This window comes from Epinephelus lanceolatus, chromosome 7 (assembly GCF_041903045.1).
Source record: "Epinephelus lanceolatus isolate andai-2023 chromosome 7, ASM4190304v1, whole genome shotgun sequence".
NCBI classification, from domain to species: Eukaryota; Metazoa; Chordata; class Actinopteri; order Perciformes; family Serranidae; genus Epinephelus; species Epinephelus lanceolatus.
Window position 1 is genome coordinate 23,949,894 of NC_135740.1, and position 18,728 is coordinate 23,968,621.

The 18,728-nt window shown below is 43.3% G+C and overlaps 1 protein-coding gene across 25 annotated transcripts in view; it reads left to right on the top strand.

The window, feature by feature from the left end:
• LOC117260979 (protocadherin alpha-C2-like) overlaps positions 1–18,728 on the top strand; it is a 198,071-nt gene that overhangs the window by 164,297 nt on the left and 15,046 nt on the right. For 24 of the 25 annotated variants that reach the window (XM_033633148.2, XM_033633142.2, XM_078169351.1 and 21 more), the window contains exon 2: positions 13,099–13,163. In XM_033633148.2, the coding sequence (XP_033489039.2) occupies positions 13,099–13,163 (65 nt within the window). Of the gene's footprint in view, positions 1–6,109; positions 9,442–13,098; positions 13,164–18,728 lie in introns of those variants that run through there. The other variant, XM_033633141.2, reaches the window with a different exon arrangement.

Here is an 18,728-nt window from a genome sequence, read left to right on the forward strand (position 1 = left end):
CCAGTGCTGCATTAAATTATTAATTGTACAGTACATTATCCTTGTTGAGGCATGCAGCTAAGTGGTTCACAGCTCATAGATTGCAGTCCTACAGCAGAGGCATTCACCTAGGTCATTTTGGTGGAGTGCACAGATGGATCAGACAGATGGACCAGGAGCATGACGTACTAATGTCCTTATCTCGCCAGTTTTAATGCAAGGTGACAGAACAGCAGGGTGCTTAACCAAAAATATATTTATTCCTGTTCTTTATTCATCTCCCTGTCCATCACATACACACACGTCTCATGGAGCACTTCCTGTTTTTCTCCCTTACAAGGGTGTGTCCTTTGTGTGAGTGAGGTTAGCGCTGCTATCTGTGGTTGCCATGGAGACCGTTCTGAAATGATGAACTAGTCTGTTTCCAGGGAGCTGCCAGTATGTACCCGCCCCCACCCAGACATCAGTCCCAGCATGTGCTGTGAAGATGCAAGCAGAAAGGAAACAGGGTGGATACAATAGAGGAAGAAGAAGAGAGAAAGATGCCAACTGAAGATGTGCAGCATCTTGAGCAGAAATGCCAAGTCAGACGAAGGGTAAAGGAATCGAGTGAGTGAGGGAGAAGTGTGTGAGATTAGAGAATCGTTTCTAAAAAAAAAGTGGGAGAGGGTTTATGAGAAAGTCACAAACACAGCGGCGCAGACTCGAGCCTTGAGCATGAGATAGTGAGAAAACTGGAGCTTCCGAGGATGAGATGGACAAAAAAACACATTAAATACATGCCCTGCAGCTGAGTGAGAACATCACAGGCTTACAATTGGTCACAGATAAAAAGGAAGAACTTATCACCACCCCTCCCCTTCTACCCCACTTCCAGCAACCCGTTCTCCATCCTGCTCCCTCTTTAGTGGCATCGGGATGTTGTTGCAGTCATTAGATTAGCTTTGTCATGCTCAGAACCACGGGTTCCATCCTCTCCCATCCGGCAAGTATACAAAGCCAGGGCATCCTAAGAGGGAAGTATCCAAAGCCTGCCTGCATTTCCTGATAGCTTTGTTCAGTGCCACAACGAGAATCTGTTTGATTTATGCACAGGCTGAACCAGGACAACCAAGGAGCTGTTTAACCCTTACAGGGCCCCAGAGGGAGGGATTTGTGCTGCTTTTAGTTCTCTCATGCCCTTTATTTTTGAAAGCAAGGTACACAAGGGATCAGCGCAAACAAACATACCCAGAGAATGCCTCCTCCACCCGCTTACTGTGTCCACCTGAGTAAAAGGATTGTGGTTACTGTGGGACTTTTGTTTCGGGGATTTAAAAATGGGAAAGTTGTTGTGCAGAGAGAAAAGTATGATGAGGGGAAGGTATGGGAACAGAGCTTTGTCATAGTGTTAGTTCAGATGGCTTTGCTCTGTGGATACACCATTTTGCACTCGAGTGTGTACATATATGTTAAATTTACAGTCACTGTTTTGATAGATACACACATGCAAAGATAACAGAATGTACTTTCTACCATGCTTTATACTGCTCTTTCTCGTCTCACCTCTGGAGGGTGCCTTGCCTTATATCTTGCTTTATCCATTGCGGTCACTGTATTGAAAACGAGAGATAAAATGACTGCCACTGCAGTGTGACGTCTGTGCCCTCCTTCTTCCTTTCTCTCTGTCTCTCTGTCTCTCTCTTAAACACACACACTCATGGCTGGGATTATGTTTAAGTGCTCTGGCTTAATGAGAAAGCCTACATGGATGGGCAGTGGGGTGATGATCACGTGTCCAACCCTTGTACTACCAGTTTAATCCAACAGAGGGACCAATTTCACTGTCTCTCCCACCTCTGCTCCCTCTTGCTCAGTCTGCCTCTCCCACCCATACAGTAGGATTACATTTGCAGTGCTGTTGACATCGGCCTCTTTTTGTTTACCGAGGCACAACTCCTTAAGTACAGCGACTATTTCTGAAGACACAGTATTGTTGTCATGCATATTTTAGATTTTGGTTTCAATAGAGGACATAACCAAAGGACAGTATTGTTAATTTAACTGGCTGGTTTTAAAATCTCTTTTTTTCCTCAAGAACTATATTTTGATTTTTTCATCCTATGACCACACCCACTAAGGGCAGCTTTAACCTTTTAAAATACGCAATTTGGTAAGATGGTTGTTTAGGATGCTGTTTCTGCTGTCTCTTCTAAGAAAAGGTCTGTTTCTTTGTTTCAGTGCATCTTTTTTTATTAAGCTAAATCTGAAAGCACATTTCCTGACACCACAGACGCTGCTGCCCACCTACACAACAGCCTGCAGACATTTCCTCTATTTTTCTCGCTCACCTTCTCTTTGAACTAGCATGAAGAAAAACAGTATGTGTGCCTTTTAACATACTACCACTAGCAATGTAATCTGTAATACCATGACTACTGTAACATTATGCAAAGTGGTACCAAACCATGGCTTTATGACATTTTGAACAACATGGATTTGAAACCTTGTGGGCTGCAGTTTCTGATTATATACGTTTATGATTGTCTTTTCCCTTTCCGTCTAAATGCTTTAAAATAAGGCACATACTGAACATTACCTGTGAACCAGTAGGTGTACTAGTATGACCTCTAAGAGCCTGCATGCGCTTATTCCCTGCAGTCAGTACATCTGATTATCACAGCGCCGGATGGCTGTTTCCTGCCATTTAGGAATGAGAGGAAACAACACCAAAATACGCTCTGACATTCATTCACACAAAATAAGTTTGTCCTTAGATAGCATTTGTGTTTTACACTGCCTGTGTGTGTGTGTGTTTGTGTGTGTGTGTGTGTGAGCGTGCATGCCTACAGGCACAAATGCCCTTTAAGTTTGCATGACTGCCTCTGTTTATATATGTGTTGACTGAGGGAGTGATGTAAGGAGTCCTGCTTGATGATAGCCCGGCCGTGACCCAGTTCTCCGTGGATCTCTGCTGTCATCTGACTCACTAAAATGGGGGGGATTCCAGATAACAGACTCTGAGGGGAAGTAATATGAATGGCTTTTAGAGTGGCCGCTTACAGTATTAATGAGGTTGAGTCTTAGTGAAGAGAGTGTTATTAATACGGTGGCCATCTTGCATAATTGATGCAGTGGGGGGTGTTAATATTCTGGGAGAATGAACAAAGAGGGAGTTTCAGTTTTTAAAGTTTAATTGATCTATCTTCCCCATATCTATCACAGGCCTAGGTGTGTGAAGCCACTGTTTTTTTCACCCTTTAGTTTGCAAAAAGTATGAGCTCTTGTGTTTTCACTTAAGACCCCAGTATGCCCCTCAGCCAGCCCTCAGCTGGACCAGCGGATGTCTGACAGAGACGCAGCTGGAGGCTCTCCAGAGTGAGGAGAGCAGGCGAGAGACGACAGAGGAAAGTGTGAATCTTGAGGGATTAGAAGGGGGAGGAGTTGAGAACACAAAAAAGTCAAATTCAGTTAAATGAACTGATGAGGAAGGGGAACTAAGTTCTGACAACGTGTGTTTTTGAAGACAAGACAAACACCATTAGCCAATTAGCCCTTTGAAATCTGTGTTTGTTGATGCGTAACAGGCATCTGCTGCAGGTGGAATAATGGTGATAGCTTTATCTGCAGCACCCTTGAGTGAAAAATCAAATAATCCACAGCTCAGCGGCATGCAATTAACGCTGAGACAGATGGGTGTCTTTGAAACAGGTATGAGAGAGCTGTAACATATCCAACACATCGGAAAGGCAGAGGAAAAGAAGGAGGAGAATGACAGAGAGGGGTGCAAAGGTCAGGTGTAAATCCAGCTCTGTGTTTGTTGGTGACAAGATAAACGTCTCTTGTTTTCATTTTTGTGTCATTGCTGAACACACAGGTCCACATGTCCCACTGGGGAGAATCTGCTAAATGTCACGGTTAGCGTGGCAGACGACATGTGGGACCATCAGAGACCATTAGACCCTGTTGAAAGAAACTGTGTTATCTCTGTTTCTCAGAGGGACAGAGAACTAAATGTCAAATAACATAACCCTGAAAAAAGTTTTGCAGACACACTATGACGTAATATTATGACTGTACAACATATAGGGGAGAACGGGGATGGTTGTCACACTTTTTACCATAATTGGAATCCCTCAAAAACTGTATGTTTTATAGATTACCTTTTAATTTGGAATGGGAGCCTAAAATGTCAGGTAGAAATGGAGTGACCTTACTCTCCTCAAGTGTTTCTATTCAAAAGGTATTGACTGACATGTCTTTGCACCCATCGCCATTGTGGGTTATAGTCACACACTATGGGGGTGGTTGTCCCCCCTTTTTTTCAAAGGGGAAAATAAAAAAAGATGGAGGCAATCTTAAAAATGAATATAAAAAGTTACATTTTTAAAATACCACAGCACACTTCCTGCATTGTTAAAACATAAAGAAGAAAAGAATATTTAATATATATTTCTCTCTCCCTTCATATGCCACTTTTCAATGGTAATAATTGTCTTATTATAAACCCACTGCCATGAAAAACACTCCTAAAATGACCCTATAGGTGACCTCTGACCCAGTTCTGAAAATGTCAGTACCAACATTTTTAACAGCACCCTCTAGGTAGCAAGATCTAATGAATGTGACAACCCACCCTGTTCTCCCCTACACTTTATCATTATACTGTAACTGATAAATCCAAATCCAGTCTATTATAAACACACTGTTTGTAAGCCTAGAAGGGATTTTTTGTGTAATAATTTGTCTTCCCTCAACGGACATTTGGCTGCTTTTCCAACTCCCCGTTTCGCCACCTCCTCCTTGTCGCCTTGGAGTGTGAAGAGTCACTCTGTATCCACCCATCCACTAGCAGCATCCGAGTGAGTCACTGTCTTCTCCCCGTCTCCCGGGATGCCAAGCGCTGTCATCGCCGTGGGCAGACCGGGCGTGGGTGAGAGTGGCAGTGCACCAGGAGAAGAAAAAGATTATGTGGGCGGCGGACGGCTCATCTTGGCCCAGTGGCCGGGGTGAATGGAGAAGGCTCAGGGTCTCACAAGGCCACTTCTTCACAGCATAGAACTTGTTTAGAGAACACCGATGGATCTCAGCACCTTACTGGATGCATCATTGTTGCTCCTCAGACTAATTTGCACTGATGTTCTTGGTGGCTCTTCAGGATCACTGAACTTCAGTTGGTTGTGTTTTCTGCAGGTGTTGCTCCACTACTGAGATAAAATTGTGTCAAAAGAGCTTTCATCATGTTGACTGCAATAGGGGGTAGGGTCTAATCCAATTAACTTGAATCCAATAAATCTGAATTTAATTGAAGTACATGGGGTCTGAGGCTGAAGTAATTAGAGGGATAGCCAGAGCAGGATGATTTGGTTGTTAGTGTCGCCACCTGCTACACTGCACATGCGCTGTTCAGACCGTCTGCAGCGTCAAAACATCTGAGCTGAAGCTCATGATGTACTCTTGCCACCTATGGATTTGTGATGTGATTTGGGAGTTATTAATTAATGATATTGGTGATTGCCAAAGGAAACAGCATGTGCAAAAATCTAATTTCTGTAGCAAATACTGATGTGGTTACTTTTAGATAATAGAGCGCAGTTTATGTGTGCATACTGCCTGCCAGGAGAGTCCAGCTTTGTGTTTTTGCCAGATGTGGAAAGGGGTCACATCTGGAGCATCTTGTCTGTGACCCGGTTAGCGTCGTCACCGGTCATGACATCACGGGCTTTGTGTTTTATGTGGGAATAAAACAACCTGCGCCGCAAAGAGCTCCGCATCTCACATCCAGTAGCGGTGTAAGTGCAAAGCATCGTCAGCTGTCACTGTAGGGAAAAGTGATATCATGAAGGCACAGAAAAGGTTTAGGGTTTAGTGGTGACAGATGTCCCCACGGTATCCCGGCTCTTAACTCATGAACAGACACAAGGTGAAACAGCCAGATCCACCTCGCTATTGTTCTGATGGTTGTGTGGTAACAACAGGGAGAGAGCCCCCCTCCCACACACTCCTAACACCTCCGCCCAATTCACCTGTCACCTCTTATTTATTATCATTACTTTTGTTGTGATGCAAACTAAAATCGCTGCTTGAAATGGGCTCATACATACTGAGCATTGAGAGACTGCTGCACTACAACCACAGAGACCCCCCCCCCCTTTTTTTTTTTTTTTTTTTTTTACATTTGTCATTTATCTGTTCCTTTTAATTTGTTAATATACTCTGCATGTATCAAAAATCTGCCTTTCCATTTGGCTCGAGGGCTCCTGAGTAATTGTGGGTTTGCATCAGTGAGGAAATTTAATCGCCAGCCAGGTTCATAAATCAGTTTCCCAGCGCACAATGAAAAGGGCGGTGGCGCTGACAACAAGAGGGGAAAACGATTGTGTCGAAATCTCGTCCCCGAAATCAGCGTGCAGAGGACACTGACCGCTTCATGTACGGCGGTCAGATGTGCAGATAGATAAAACCCCAGAGTCATTTCATCGTTTTCTGTTTTTATTTTTATTAGATGGTCCTCGATGATTTTCTTTTTTTTCGGAGGTGCTGAAATGCAGCCAGCATCGTTTGAGCGAGTGGCTCCCCCTCCCCTTTTGCCCACAGACACCATCACCACATCGCAGGGAGAGGGAGAGAGAGCAATAGGCAGCATCAGTGAAAGGAGCCAGCCTTGCTTGTAGGTTAGAGATTTTTAAAAACAGCACAGACAAAGGAAAACATGGATGCACAGGGGAAAATTCCCTTCCATCAGGCACCAGAGAGGATGCGGTGGTCGTCCTGCACATAGCCGGAGTTATGCACGGACTATTCCCTCGTTTTTAATGAGGCGGGTGGGCACGCACAGCAAGCTGAAAAGGCGGAAAGATCTCTCCAACCCGTCTGCAAATTCTGCCTGCGATGGCTGTGACGGCGCGATGCTGTTACAGTATAAATGAGAATGTGCCTTTTTCTTTGTATTTGGTTATTTTCGTACTCAGTGGCCTTACAAATGCACAAATTCGATACTCCATTCCGGAGGAGCTGGAGAACGGGGCACTGGTCGGTGACATTGTCCGGGATTTGGGTCTGGACCTGAGAAAACTTTCCACGCGACGTATCAGAATCACATCGGACAGCGGACGGAGATATTTCACCATCAACCACAAAACTGGAAAGCTGGTGGTGAGTGACCGCATTGACCGAGAGACAGTGTGTGAATTCAGTGGCACCTGTTCGCGCAATCTGGAGGTGGTGTTAGAGAATCCACTGGAGGTGCACAACGTGGAGGTGGAGATTTTGGACGTGAACGACAACGCGCCGCAATTCCCCCGAGATGAATATCAGCTCGAGGTGTCGGAGTCGGCTCTCCCCGGGTCGCGCTTCCACATCGAGGGAGCTCAGGATGCAGATGATGGCTCCAACTCTGTGAAGCAGTACCGCCTCAGCCCAAACGACCACCTCGCCCTGGACTCCATTAAACCCTTTGCAAACAATAAGCACATCGAGTTTATTCTCAAAAAGCCCTTTGACCGCGAGCAGATGCCCTCCCATCAGCTGATCCTGACAGCTATGGATGGAGGCACCCCACAGAGAACTGGAACAGCCAAAATCAATGTGCGCATCCTTGATGCCAATGACAACGTACCTGCGTTTGACAGCTCCGTGTACAAAGTAAAGCTGTCTGAAAACTCTCCAAAGGGCGCACTTGTGATCAAGTTAAACGCAACAGACCCTGATGAGGGCTCAAATGGGGAGGTGTTTTACTCCTTCAGCAGTTACACACCTGAAAGAGTGAGACAGATGTTTTCCATGGACACAGAAACAGGAGAAATCAGGGTGAAAAACAATATAGACTATGAGGAGACAAACTCATATGAAATGTACATACAGGCCATGGACAAGGGCCCGGCTCCTGTGGCAGTGCACTGTAAAGTAGTTGTAGAAGTTTTGGATGTCAATGACAACATTCCTGAGATTGTACTGTCTTCACTCTCCAGCCCCGTACGTGAGGATGCCCGGGCTGACACGGTTGTAGCATTGATCAGTGTGAATGACCGTGACTCTGGACCAAATAAACAAGTCACCCTGGAAATCATGCCCAATTTGCCTTTTAAGATCAAGTCTTTCCGGAACCACTACACCATCGTCACAGCCGCTTTCCTGGACCGGGAAACCATCTCGTCCTACAATGTCACTGTCAACGCCGTGGATGGAGGCACGCCACCCCTGTCTTCTCAAATGACCTTTAAAGTGGACGTTGCAGACGTGAATGACAACCCACCTCGCTTTGAACAGACATCGTATACTGTTTATATTACAGAGAACAATGCCCCCGGTGCACCTCTGTGTGTTGTTAAGGCCACAGACGCTGATGCTGGAGAAAATGCTCGCATCACCTATACTGTCCTCAATGACAACAACCATGGTATCCCTGTAGCCAGCTACGTCAGCATCAAACCTGATAAAGGTGAAGCCTATGCCCTGCGAGCCTTCGACTTTGAGAAGCTGAGAGAGTTTCACTTTCAGGTTAAAGCCCAGGACAACGGTGTGCCTCCGCTCAGCCGTGTGGCCACAGTGTATGTTTACATTATGGATCAGAATGACCACGCACCCAGGATAGTCTACCCACCTGCCAATGGGAGCCGCACCACAGAGACGCTGATGAAAAACGCTGAAGCGGGAGTGTTGGTTAGCAAGGTGACGGCATGGGATGGGGATGCAGGGCAGAATGCTTGGCTGCTCTACGCCCTGGAGCAGACCAACAAAGACCTTGACCTATTCAAGGTGCATGAGTACACAGGTGAGATCCGCACCACAAGGCGCGTGATTGAGGACAACTCCACCTCCTTCGTTTTGACAGTGATGGTGCGCGATAACGGCCTACCACCGCTCTCCTCCACAGCCACCATCCATGTGCACGTGATGGAGCTGCCCCCAAAGTTGGCCCCTGACCCCAAGCGCATCATCAGGCCCAACAGCCCCCTAATGTTTTCCAATGTCACCCTCTACCTCATCATTGCCCTGAGTGCCACAACCTTCGTGTTCCTGGTCACCGTCTTTGTGCTGGCCATTGTGCGTTGCCATGCCTACTGCACCCAGCCTGGCTCTTGCTCCCCGTGTTGTGTCTCCAAGAAGAGTGTTCCAGAGGGGGGCACCTCGGCTGGTGGCGGTGGGGGTGGAGGAAGAGCTGCAGGTGGTGGAGGAGGAGGAGGAGGAGGACAAGGAGGTGGTGGAGGCGCAGCTGGAGGGCAACCCAACAACAACGTGGCCCTGCGCCGCGACCTCAAAGTGGAACCGCATTATATTGAAGTGCGGGGAAATGGGTCTTTGACCAAAACATACTGTTACAAGACATGCCTGACTGCCACGTCAGGAAGTGACACTTTTATGTTCTACAACACAGGACGGCCACACAGTGGCACCTGGGGCTCGGGCTACGTCACCAGCCACAGCGGACAGAGCCAGTTATTTGTACGGCGTCTCAGTATGCCAGACGCAACTGCCATTCAGGTGTGTGTCTGGTGTGATCTCTGTGTTTGTAATTTTAGATCGCCTCATAGCAATAAATGACACACAAAGCACAAGCCATAAAAGGGAAATTCTCAGTGAGTTATGGTTCAGGGTTTGCTCTAGGGCGGTGTTCTTGCAGTAGGATTGCAGTTGACATTTACAGCTTAAAGCCTTACATCTGTTCCTCTGGCTTGTGATGTTTAAAAAAATATATTTTCTTGCTGCTTCTTCAGACAGAAAGTACAGAGTGGGAAATGAACATTTATTCAGTATTTACATCCCTTGCATCCAAGACGTTTTTGGAAAAAGGGGTTCTGCTTAGTCCTTTAAGGTCTCCCAAATACATTTCCATAATCTGTGTTTATCAAGATGGAAAGAGAGATATCACCATTTTGTTTCTTTGTAGGCTTCCATTGTTGCCTTTGCTGGTCTTTACATTACGTCCTGGTTATCTTAAGCTCTGCATCTTGGCATCCAGGAGTGTGAGTTGTCTCTCTGGGCTGTGTATTTTTTTGAGTGGGTGCACTCTGATTTGCTGGATGTGGTAGATGATGTCTTTGTGTGTGCTCCACGCTTGCAAAAAACAGTTGTTTGGTGATTCAGAGTATGAGATGTTAAAGTGCACCTCTCCTCCACAGTTCTGCAGAAAGCTAATCAAAATATTTTTTCAAGATCCACCTCTCTGACTCTCTCGGCCTCTTTCTCTTCTCCTAGTTACTCTTTTTTTTTTCACCACAAACCAGTAGATTTCAGCTGCTTGTTCACCTATGACCCCACACTGCCAGTGCTATTTGTCTACTGCGGGCTGTGTGCCACAGTATTCAAGTCCAGTAGGTCCAGAGGGCATTCAGTGGTCATCTCTATAGAGGGGGAGAGTCTGGGAAATAGTGCAGCTTTCGCCAGCTATGAGGGCCACCAGTCCCACTGCACCAAAATATCCTCTTCTGGTCACGTACCTCTCTGGTGCTAAGCCAGAGTTTGGGAATCGGTGAAGAAGGCAGAGATGAGGCAGAGACTGTCTGAATTTCATTTAGATTGAGCTTTCCATGTTTTATTTCCCATCTAAAAGGTTGTTTACAATATGCACACAGTTGTTTGCATCATTTCTGATTGTAGTAAAACCAACAGTATTAATAAGATAAAACAAACATTATTTGTTTCTTACATACTCGTGTTTGCCCCTGAGCCTCTCTGGGTTTGTCTGTGCAGTGCAGGAAAAAACATTTTGGGAAAATAAGTGGTAAAAAAAAAAGGAATAAGAAATGTGTAAAGTAATTGTTCAGTTACCACTTGACGTGTCCCTCATTAAATGCCAGTCATGTTTGTTCTTGCTATGTAATTAATTAACTGGCAGCGATGTGTTTCTCAGCACTGTGCGTGGATTGGCTGGCTCCGCGCAGATGAGGCGGGGGATGAAAGGTGATTGGACACAGTGTTGATGGCGGAGGTGTGAGCTCTGTATCCATGCTAGAAGTGTTCACTCAGAGGGAGAGGGAAGAATGGAGAAAAAGGCGAGAAAAGGGTTGAGTAGCCAAAATTAAAAGCTTTGTTTATTCACTGATTTTCAAAGTATGGTCAGGCAAGCAAATGAATACACTAAAAACTCAACTCGTTTTTTTTTCTATATCCATCTTATTTGGTTTCTTCCTTTTAAATGATGAAGCAGAATGCATTGAATTCTCATCCTCGGTATGAGTCAGATTTGTTTGTCTGTTTACATTTACTATGTGGATTCTAGTGTTGCATGTATGTCTTCCCTTGGGAGTAAATCAGACTGCTGACATGTTTATGTTCCAGATGCTTGTATCTAATGTGTGTATGTGCCAGTGTGTGTGTTTTTATTTACCCCCATAAACACCATACGGCCAGACAGACCTCTCCCTTCGGCCACTGCCATTCTGCAACAGGGCAAACATTTAGCAAAAGCATTAAGTCCCAACTGTGGACAATCTGCTCTTATTTAATGTTTGTTGTCTCACTCATGTTATGCAAAAGGCAAGCTTAGAGAAGGAGCGTTTGTTTAATTGTTTTTGACAATATACTAACACTTTTCACCTTTCAGTATCAATCTAAACTGTCGACCTAGCAAGTGATTGCTTAAAATAATCAGGTGCACCTTTAGTTTTCAGTACGATAAGTGTCTCCCATGCTGCAGCGCTCCGTATCCCTGTAGACATTCTGCTCTGTTTGAATGACTCCAGGAGGAATACCAGGCTTCTCTCATTAAGACCAAATATTGGATTTCAAGGGTGATGAATGTCCACTGCAGACTCATAGAGGTCAATGCAGCTTCAGCAGCAAGTGAACATCTGTCATATTTGAAAGGAAATGGGATTGCAAATGGATCTCTTATGAACTGCACGGCCGAGCACGGAGAATTCAGTGTTCTCAATCAGATTGGTTTAGCTGCGTGGTTTAGGCTGAGATTAGAGGAAATACAATCTCATCTCAGTTGTGTGCTCAGGTAAACAGCACATTTTGCTGCACCACGACTGAACTGTAGTCCTCTAACAACATGTTGTCAGGTTTTATGATGTTGTATTTTTATATATTTGCGATAATGGACTTTACTAGAAGCACAAACACTGAAGTCTCATTTAAAGATGTCACAAATGAATTGCATCACTGGCAGACAGGCAGAGGTTGTAATGGTGTGGTGTCCCATTGTGTCTTTCTTTTGTAGTGTGTCTAGGTCTATATGCCGAGGGGGTAAATCTGATATCTGCCCTCCCCCCATCCCCTCCTTCCTCCACCTGTGACCTTCACAGGAGTGAAATGACAGAGGGCGGGTTGGTGGAGGGTAAAATGTAGACTGAGCTCTGCACAGTTACCATGGTGAGATGTGTCAGACTGACTCAGGCAGACTGTGTGCCAGTGACACTCAAGGTTTTGATCAGTGTTAAGAGGATATAACAGGGAGAAAGAACTCAGCAGCACAGGGGAGGGGGTGGTGAATATACAGAGGCAGAGCACAGGAAGGGAGGGTGAAAAGGAAAAATACAGCAGACGATGCAGGTCTTTTAGAAACCAGGATCCAGCATCACTGAAAAACATCTACGCATTTTAGTAATTATGTGAAGACTTATACGTTTTCAAATGTTTTAATAGAGAATATAAAGAAAGGGACGGGGAGCGTTAAGTAGGCAGCTGTAGCTTTGAATTGAGTATGTCGTTGTTGGTACATAGAGCAGTATGAGAGTTCTGCAATGTTTCCATGGTAATGGACTGTACCACAACCAGCCTAGGCTAAGTGGACTAACCCTGGATGTGTAGCCTCAGGGCGTCTGTATCACAGTACCAGGGTCAGTGGGCCGCTGGAGTGAATTCTTTCAAAGTATTTTTTTTTTTTTTTTTTTTTGTCAGAGGACATGGATGGGAGTTGGGAGGGAGGGGGAAGAGGAGAGGGTGTGGGGATGGGAGGAGATGAGTGCACCTACAAGCTTTAATTCATCACTCACTTCTCTCCACAGGCAGCGGCAAGCTGTCACCGCTATGACTGTGTGTGTTTGTGTGTGTGTGTGTGTGCGTGATTGAGTTTGTGTGTTTATGTGTGTGCGTGACGCGCATGCACTAGCAGTTCTCTCCATGACTTATTAATGAGACAGTATTGGCTTTCGCCTGTACTTAAGACTCAATTCCTCTCACTCTCTCTTGCAGCCCAAAGTGCCGAGTGCAGACTGGAGATATTCAGCCTCCCTGAGAGCAGGAGGTGTAATGCAGAGGTAAGCATCCCATTTATTTTCTGTCACTTTGCAGCATCTCATCGAACCTCACCAGTCACTTTTGTCATGTTATGTCAAAAAAGACATGTACACTATTATCCCACCTGATAAGCAAATAACCAGATCCTGCACCACTCTCTAACTCACTGATCTTAAGAACCACCCATTCTTCATTAAGACTGATTGCTACCCCTGACAACTTAACCCAACATAAGTGCACACTTGGGTTTGGGAGTCATGAAACATATTCTCACATAGTCCACAGAAATGGCGTAAGCTTGCCGTTGAGGCACACTGCACATTTAAGATGTGAAATCATACAAACATTAAAATGACATGCACCTGCAATACTAAGTAAAATAAAAGGGAAAGTCAGGGGAGAAGCCCTGTCATCCTGCAGTGGAAACCAAAGACATTCATTTCATACCGAGGAGTCATTCTGTAGATCTGTTTTGGTTTGTTGAAATGGAATAAAACACTGAACATGGAAAGGGTACCCATGATATGGCCACTAGGCAGAATGTATTATTGTCTTCAAAGCCCCACCCATCTTTGTGCCACAGAGGCAGGGCTGCAACTAATGATCATTTGCATTGTGGATTAATCTGTCAATTACTTTCTCAATTAATCGATTTGCTTTTTGGTCTATAAAATGTCAGAAAATGGTGAATAATGTCAGTTAGTGCTTCCCAAAGCCCAAGACGACTTCCTTGAATGTCTTGTTTTGTTCACAATCCAAAGACACTAAGTTTACTGTCATATAGGAGCAAAGAAACGGAAATATTCACATTTAAGAAGCTGGAATCAGAGAATTTAGATTTTGAATTACTCAAACTGATTAATTGATTATCATATTAGTTGGCAATTATTTTCGTTGTTAACTACTAATCATTTAATGGATTAATCATTGCTGCTCTACACAAAGGCAGGTGAGGCACATAGGTTCATTCATTGATGTATTCCAGTAAAGATGTCTGAGATCATCATTGCTGGCAGCTGTTGCTTAGCTGAGATTACAGTGCTGAGGGGAAACGGGTGGGGCTGAGTAACAGTCTTTTCCAAAAACAGAATAATGCCACCATATTTTACCCACTTACATTCACACTTCTCAGTGTACATTATTTCTGTTAAACACACAGTTAAAGTTAACTGTGAGAAAACAAGCAAATGATTTAGATTTGATTAAAAAAATCTAGCTTTCATAAGCAGAAACAGTTACTCTTGTAATGATCATCAAAACTGGAAAAAAAACTGAATGTGAAATAAGAGAGAAGAGGTATAGTGAGGAGAAATGCAGTTGGACACGGCTCTCTCAATATTACCATAGACAGATGGAGAACTGACAGGAGGGAAGGGTAAGCAGAGCGGGGGTCAGTGATGGATGAAGGGCAGGTAGTCAGGAGGAAAGATGGCCTATCAGAGACATGGGGATTACTGCATGACCACACCAGTGATCAGATTACCCATAAAACACTGGGCTACTACCTGCTGTGGGATCAGATGGACCCGAGCAAATCAAGGGTCATACTAATGAGGTGGCACCATAATTACAAAAGTCCCAGGCTTAATGGGCTACCCACGACATGTCTATCTACCTACCACTGATCATATTCATCTAGTCTATCCACTTCCTATAGATAGATATGGCATAGATGGATTGAGACAGTGGCCTTGAACAGACAACAAGCGGCTTTACAATCTCTATGCCACAGAAAATAGTAGTAGTATTTCTCTGTAACACCCAAGCCCATCATAATGATAATAATAATGATACCATGTGCACACACATGCAAATGATTATTTCTGTATCCATGGCGGTGTTATGGTAGAGACAACCACATTAAAAGATGAAGAGCGCACATCTTTCACTGCCTTCTTATGTTGCTGCTCATTGATATGAGTCTCCTGAGACCCATGCCTATATGCAGGGCTGGGCAATATGTAGACAATTAAATATCACAATATTGTTTATTAAATATCTTGATATCAATATTGCAATGATGTTGTAGAGTTGACTATTGATGCTTTCACAAAATATTTGCACAGTGAGATTCCTGATAATAATTATCTGTAATGTTGGTACAATGACCAAATGGGAAAAGGCAAATAATAGAGCAGCTAGAGTCTGTCAAGTTCAGAAATTACATAATGCAGCCTTTAAAACCAGGAAAACACAACACTTACTCTATTATGATGTTCAAAAAAGACGATATCTTGTCTAATATCACAATATGGCAGCCCAGTCTCGTAGAAATGATGGACACAAAGTCATAACAACACATTACCTGGTTGTGGGCAGGAAATATGTTAAAATTATGTGTTGGCAACACAAAAACAATGCCAATGCAAAGTCAGTAAGGATCTTTTGTTGTGATGGACACACATATTAAATAGGTGGTAGGGACGAGGGGGTGGGATGGATCAAACAAACATGGACTTTCAACCAGAAGGCTGTTCATGTCCTGTGTGAAACAAAGTCAACGTAGATACATGACTTTATGGATGTTGCATAATTAGACAAAGTACTTTATGCAGGTACTTTACCTATTTACACAAGGTATGGAAGTTTCACACCACTTATGTCCCGTACGCAACTTTGTGTTTCCTAGGATGGTGAAGGCATGACCCACCCTACTCTGCCTCTGACTGGTTTACCCTGACATTCTTACCCAAACCCTAACCAATCTCACTCCTCATGCATATACCTAACTAATCCAACCAACAAAGGTAACAAGTACAAGCCTGTCAGGGGGAAGAGTAGGGTGGATCATGCCTTCGTTATCCTAATCTGCATCTTGCACATAGTTGTTTTCACCAAAACCATGATCTTCTTTTAACTTAACCAAGTATTATTTTGTTCTCTAAACCTAACCAAGTGAATTTGTTTCTCTAAACAACACATTCTCACTATGACCTCGTCACATATTGACATTTGGTCATGGACCTTTTATGTCCAGACACGGCATGAAAGGTACCCTGGGTGCTTAGGTTGTTGACGTTCTGGGAAACCGTGTCAAATTATGTCTATTACATGCATTGTCTTCTTTCAAAATACACTCATGTTTTGACGGTAAATTTGCCGTTTACATACAGTCTCTTTCAAAATAAACGCACGCATAACCAAACCTCAACATTTCATAATAGACACTGCGTTGATATTGTTTTCGTCTTGCCAGGGCATAATTTAGTTGAGAGATGTTAAGAGGTCATGTCAGTTTACATGTATTTTTGTGAGACCGTGTTGATATCGATATAATATTGATATATTTCCCAGCCCACGTGTTACATCATCTGTATACTGTAGACACCCATCCTGTATATCCATATTCATGTGTGCACTCTGATGTCCAAGTCAGATTATTAACTCTGTACCATCCGAGTGTCATTAATGTTACACAGATCCCCTCATAATTACAGCAGGGATTAATGAGCATTAATGTGCTTGTGTGAACCCGTCTAACATATTAAATCTTTCTCGTGACTCACTACCTCTGATGTGTTTTAAGTTGACTATCCCGCATGTCCCATTACCGAGCCTCACTGGATGTTCATTTATAATCAGAGCTCGTAAAAGAGATTTTGGATATCACACCCAAACTCCATGTAATGGCGCTGACCTATTTAATTTAATTTAATCTCTGTCAAAATGCACATGATTTCCTACTAATTGTGCTTTTTTTTGAGGGGGTTGTGTCGGGGTTTATTTTGTGATCACTGTAGTTATACAAGAGACAGATATTAGTCCTTTTGGAAATTCATCGTGTACTGTACAGCAGTTGTCAGATAAAGAAAGAGACAACTATAATAACACCGACAATAACACAGCAGCACCAAAGAAAACATCAACAACAAGGCACCTCTCTATTATTATGGACCTGTTAACCACACATTAACAATATAATTTATTTTTTTAAAATATCATGGTTGTCATCACTGCTGGTATATCGTAAAACCCCTAATCTGAAGCAAACGAAATTTGCCCTATCAGAAAGTCTACATACTGGAAAATGATGAGGACGCATGTGTTTACAGACGGCAGGAGAGAATGAAATGATGAGGGACAAGAGAGAAGCTGAAAAGTGTTTTATCAGCCCAGTGTTTTCCATTAATATTTGATCAGTGCACCTTGATGATGCTAGTGCTTAGCAGCATTTAAAATGGCCTCCATCACCAAATCACTTCTGTTTTCTTCACAGAACTGCTGTACACAAGGATCTAGATTGATACATATTAACTGTCTTTTAACATTAATAAGCTACAGACTTATACTCTTATTTACACAATTATATTCTAATACTCCCTGGTTCCCAAAATTGTTTGTAAAGACTGAAAGCTCCTTGTTTTCTTGGAGTAGAATCATTATTGTTGCCTCAGAAGAAAACAAATTACAGAGAAGAGAGACTAGCACACATTAAAGACGTCAGTGAAGGTTTAAACTTCTAAAGACCTAAATTTCCACTCGGAGACAGTGGGGAGAAGAGTAGACAGGTGGATTAAAATGGAACAGCAGGAGGCAGAGATTGAGAGTCTAGAGGTTTTAGAACAAATATTTGAGTAGAATTATATCTGTATCTGAATTATCTTCTTTTGAACAAAATTTAATCGAGAAGACTTTAATCTGCTGCTAACACCCAGCAGCTGAAGGTAATATTAAATGGGTGGTGCATCCAAATCACAGACAGACAATTTCATATTATGGTTGAATATCCTGTTCATGTCATGGGTAATGGATCATGTCAGCTGCTGCAATCTACTTGTATAATTTAGGTGAAGAGGCACTTAAAGAGAGATGTTGCCCTCCTTGCTTGGATCATATCACTAAGCAGTGGCCCTTTGTAAAGATAACAAGTTTCACCTGGATCGTCATGACTAAAATCTTATTGTCAGAGCTAGAAAATATAATCCTCCCCTTTCTAAAGATAAGGCAGAAGCTGTGAGAGAGAACTGTGGTTCGTAGCAGCGTTTCTGTTGCTATTGTTCAGCACTACAGAGAGTGTGGTGTTTTTCAGTAGAGGGGAGGGTGCCGAATCCCAGAGTGTGTGTGAAAATGTAAGAGCGGCCATCTGTAATCCATAATCCAGAGAATGCCAGAGAAAAATGTAGGGTGAATACTTTAATCCTAATCTGAACATTATTTTCTAACCCCCCCACACCCACAGTACCAAGGTCTGTATTTGTAATATTGTGTATTATAGGAAGCATATGGAGACAAGAGAATTTAATATGTGGGAGATTACATTTAAGTCACGTGAAACAATCACAAAGTAGAGCTTCACAAAGTATTAAATTATATGTATTCATTCTTTTTGTTTTGCAGTTTAATTTAGCGTGGTTTAGTATTTAAAATAATCGCCTAATGCCAGTGTCAGAAAAGCCTCCGCTACCACCTAAAATGCTTGATAGTCTATCGGTCAATATGCAAGCACCGATCTGATACCACGTAATTTATTAATAAACCTCAAAGTAGTATAACACCCTGGAAAACCATCAGTTTTCATTGAAAAATTAACCCACTATTTTTGGTATTTTGGTATCAGATTGGTACTTGGTATTGGCCCAATACGT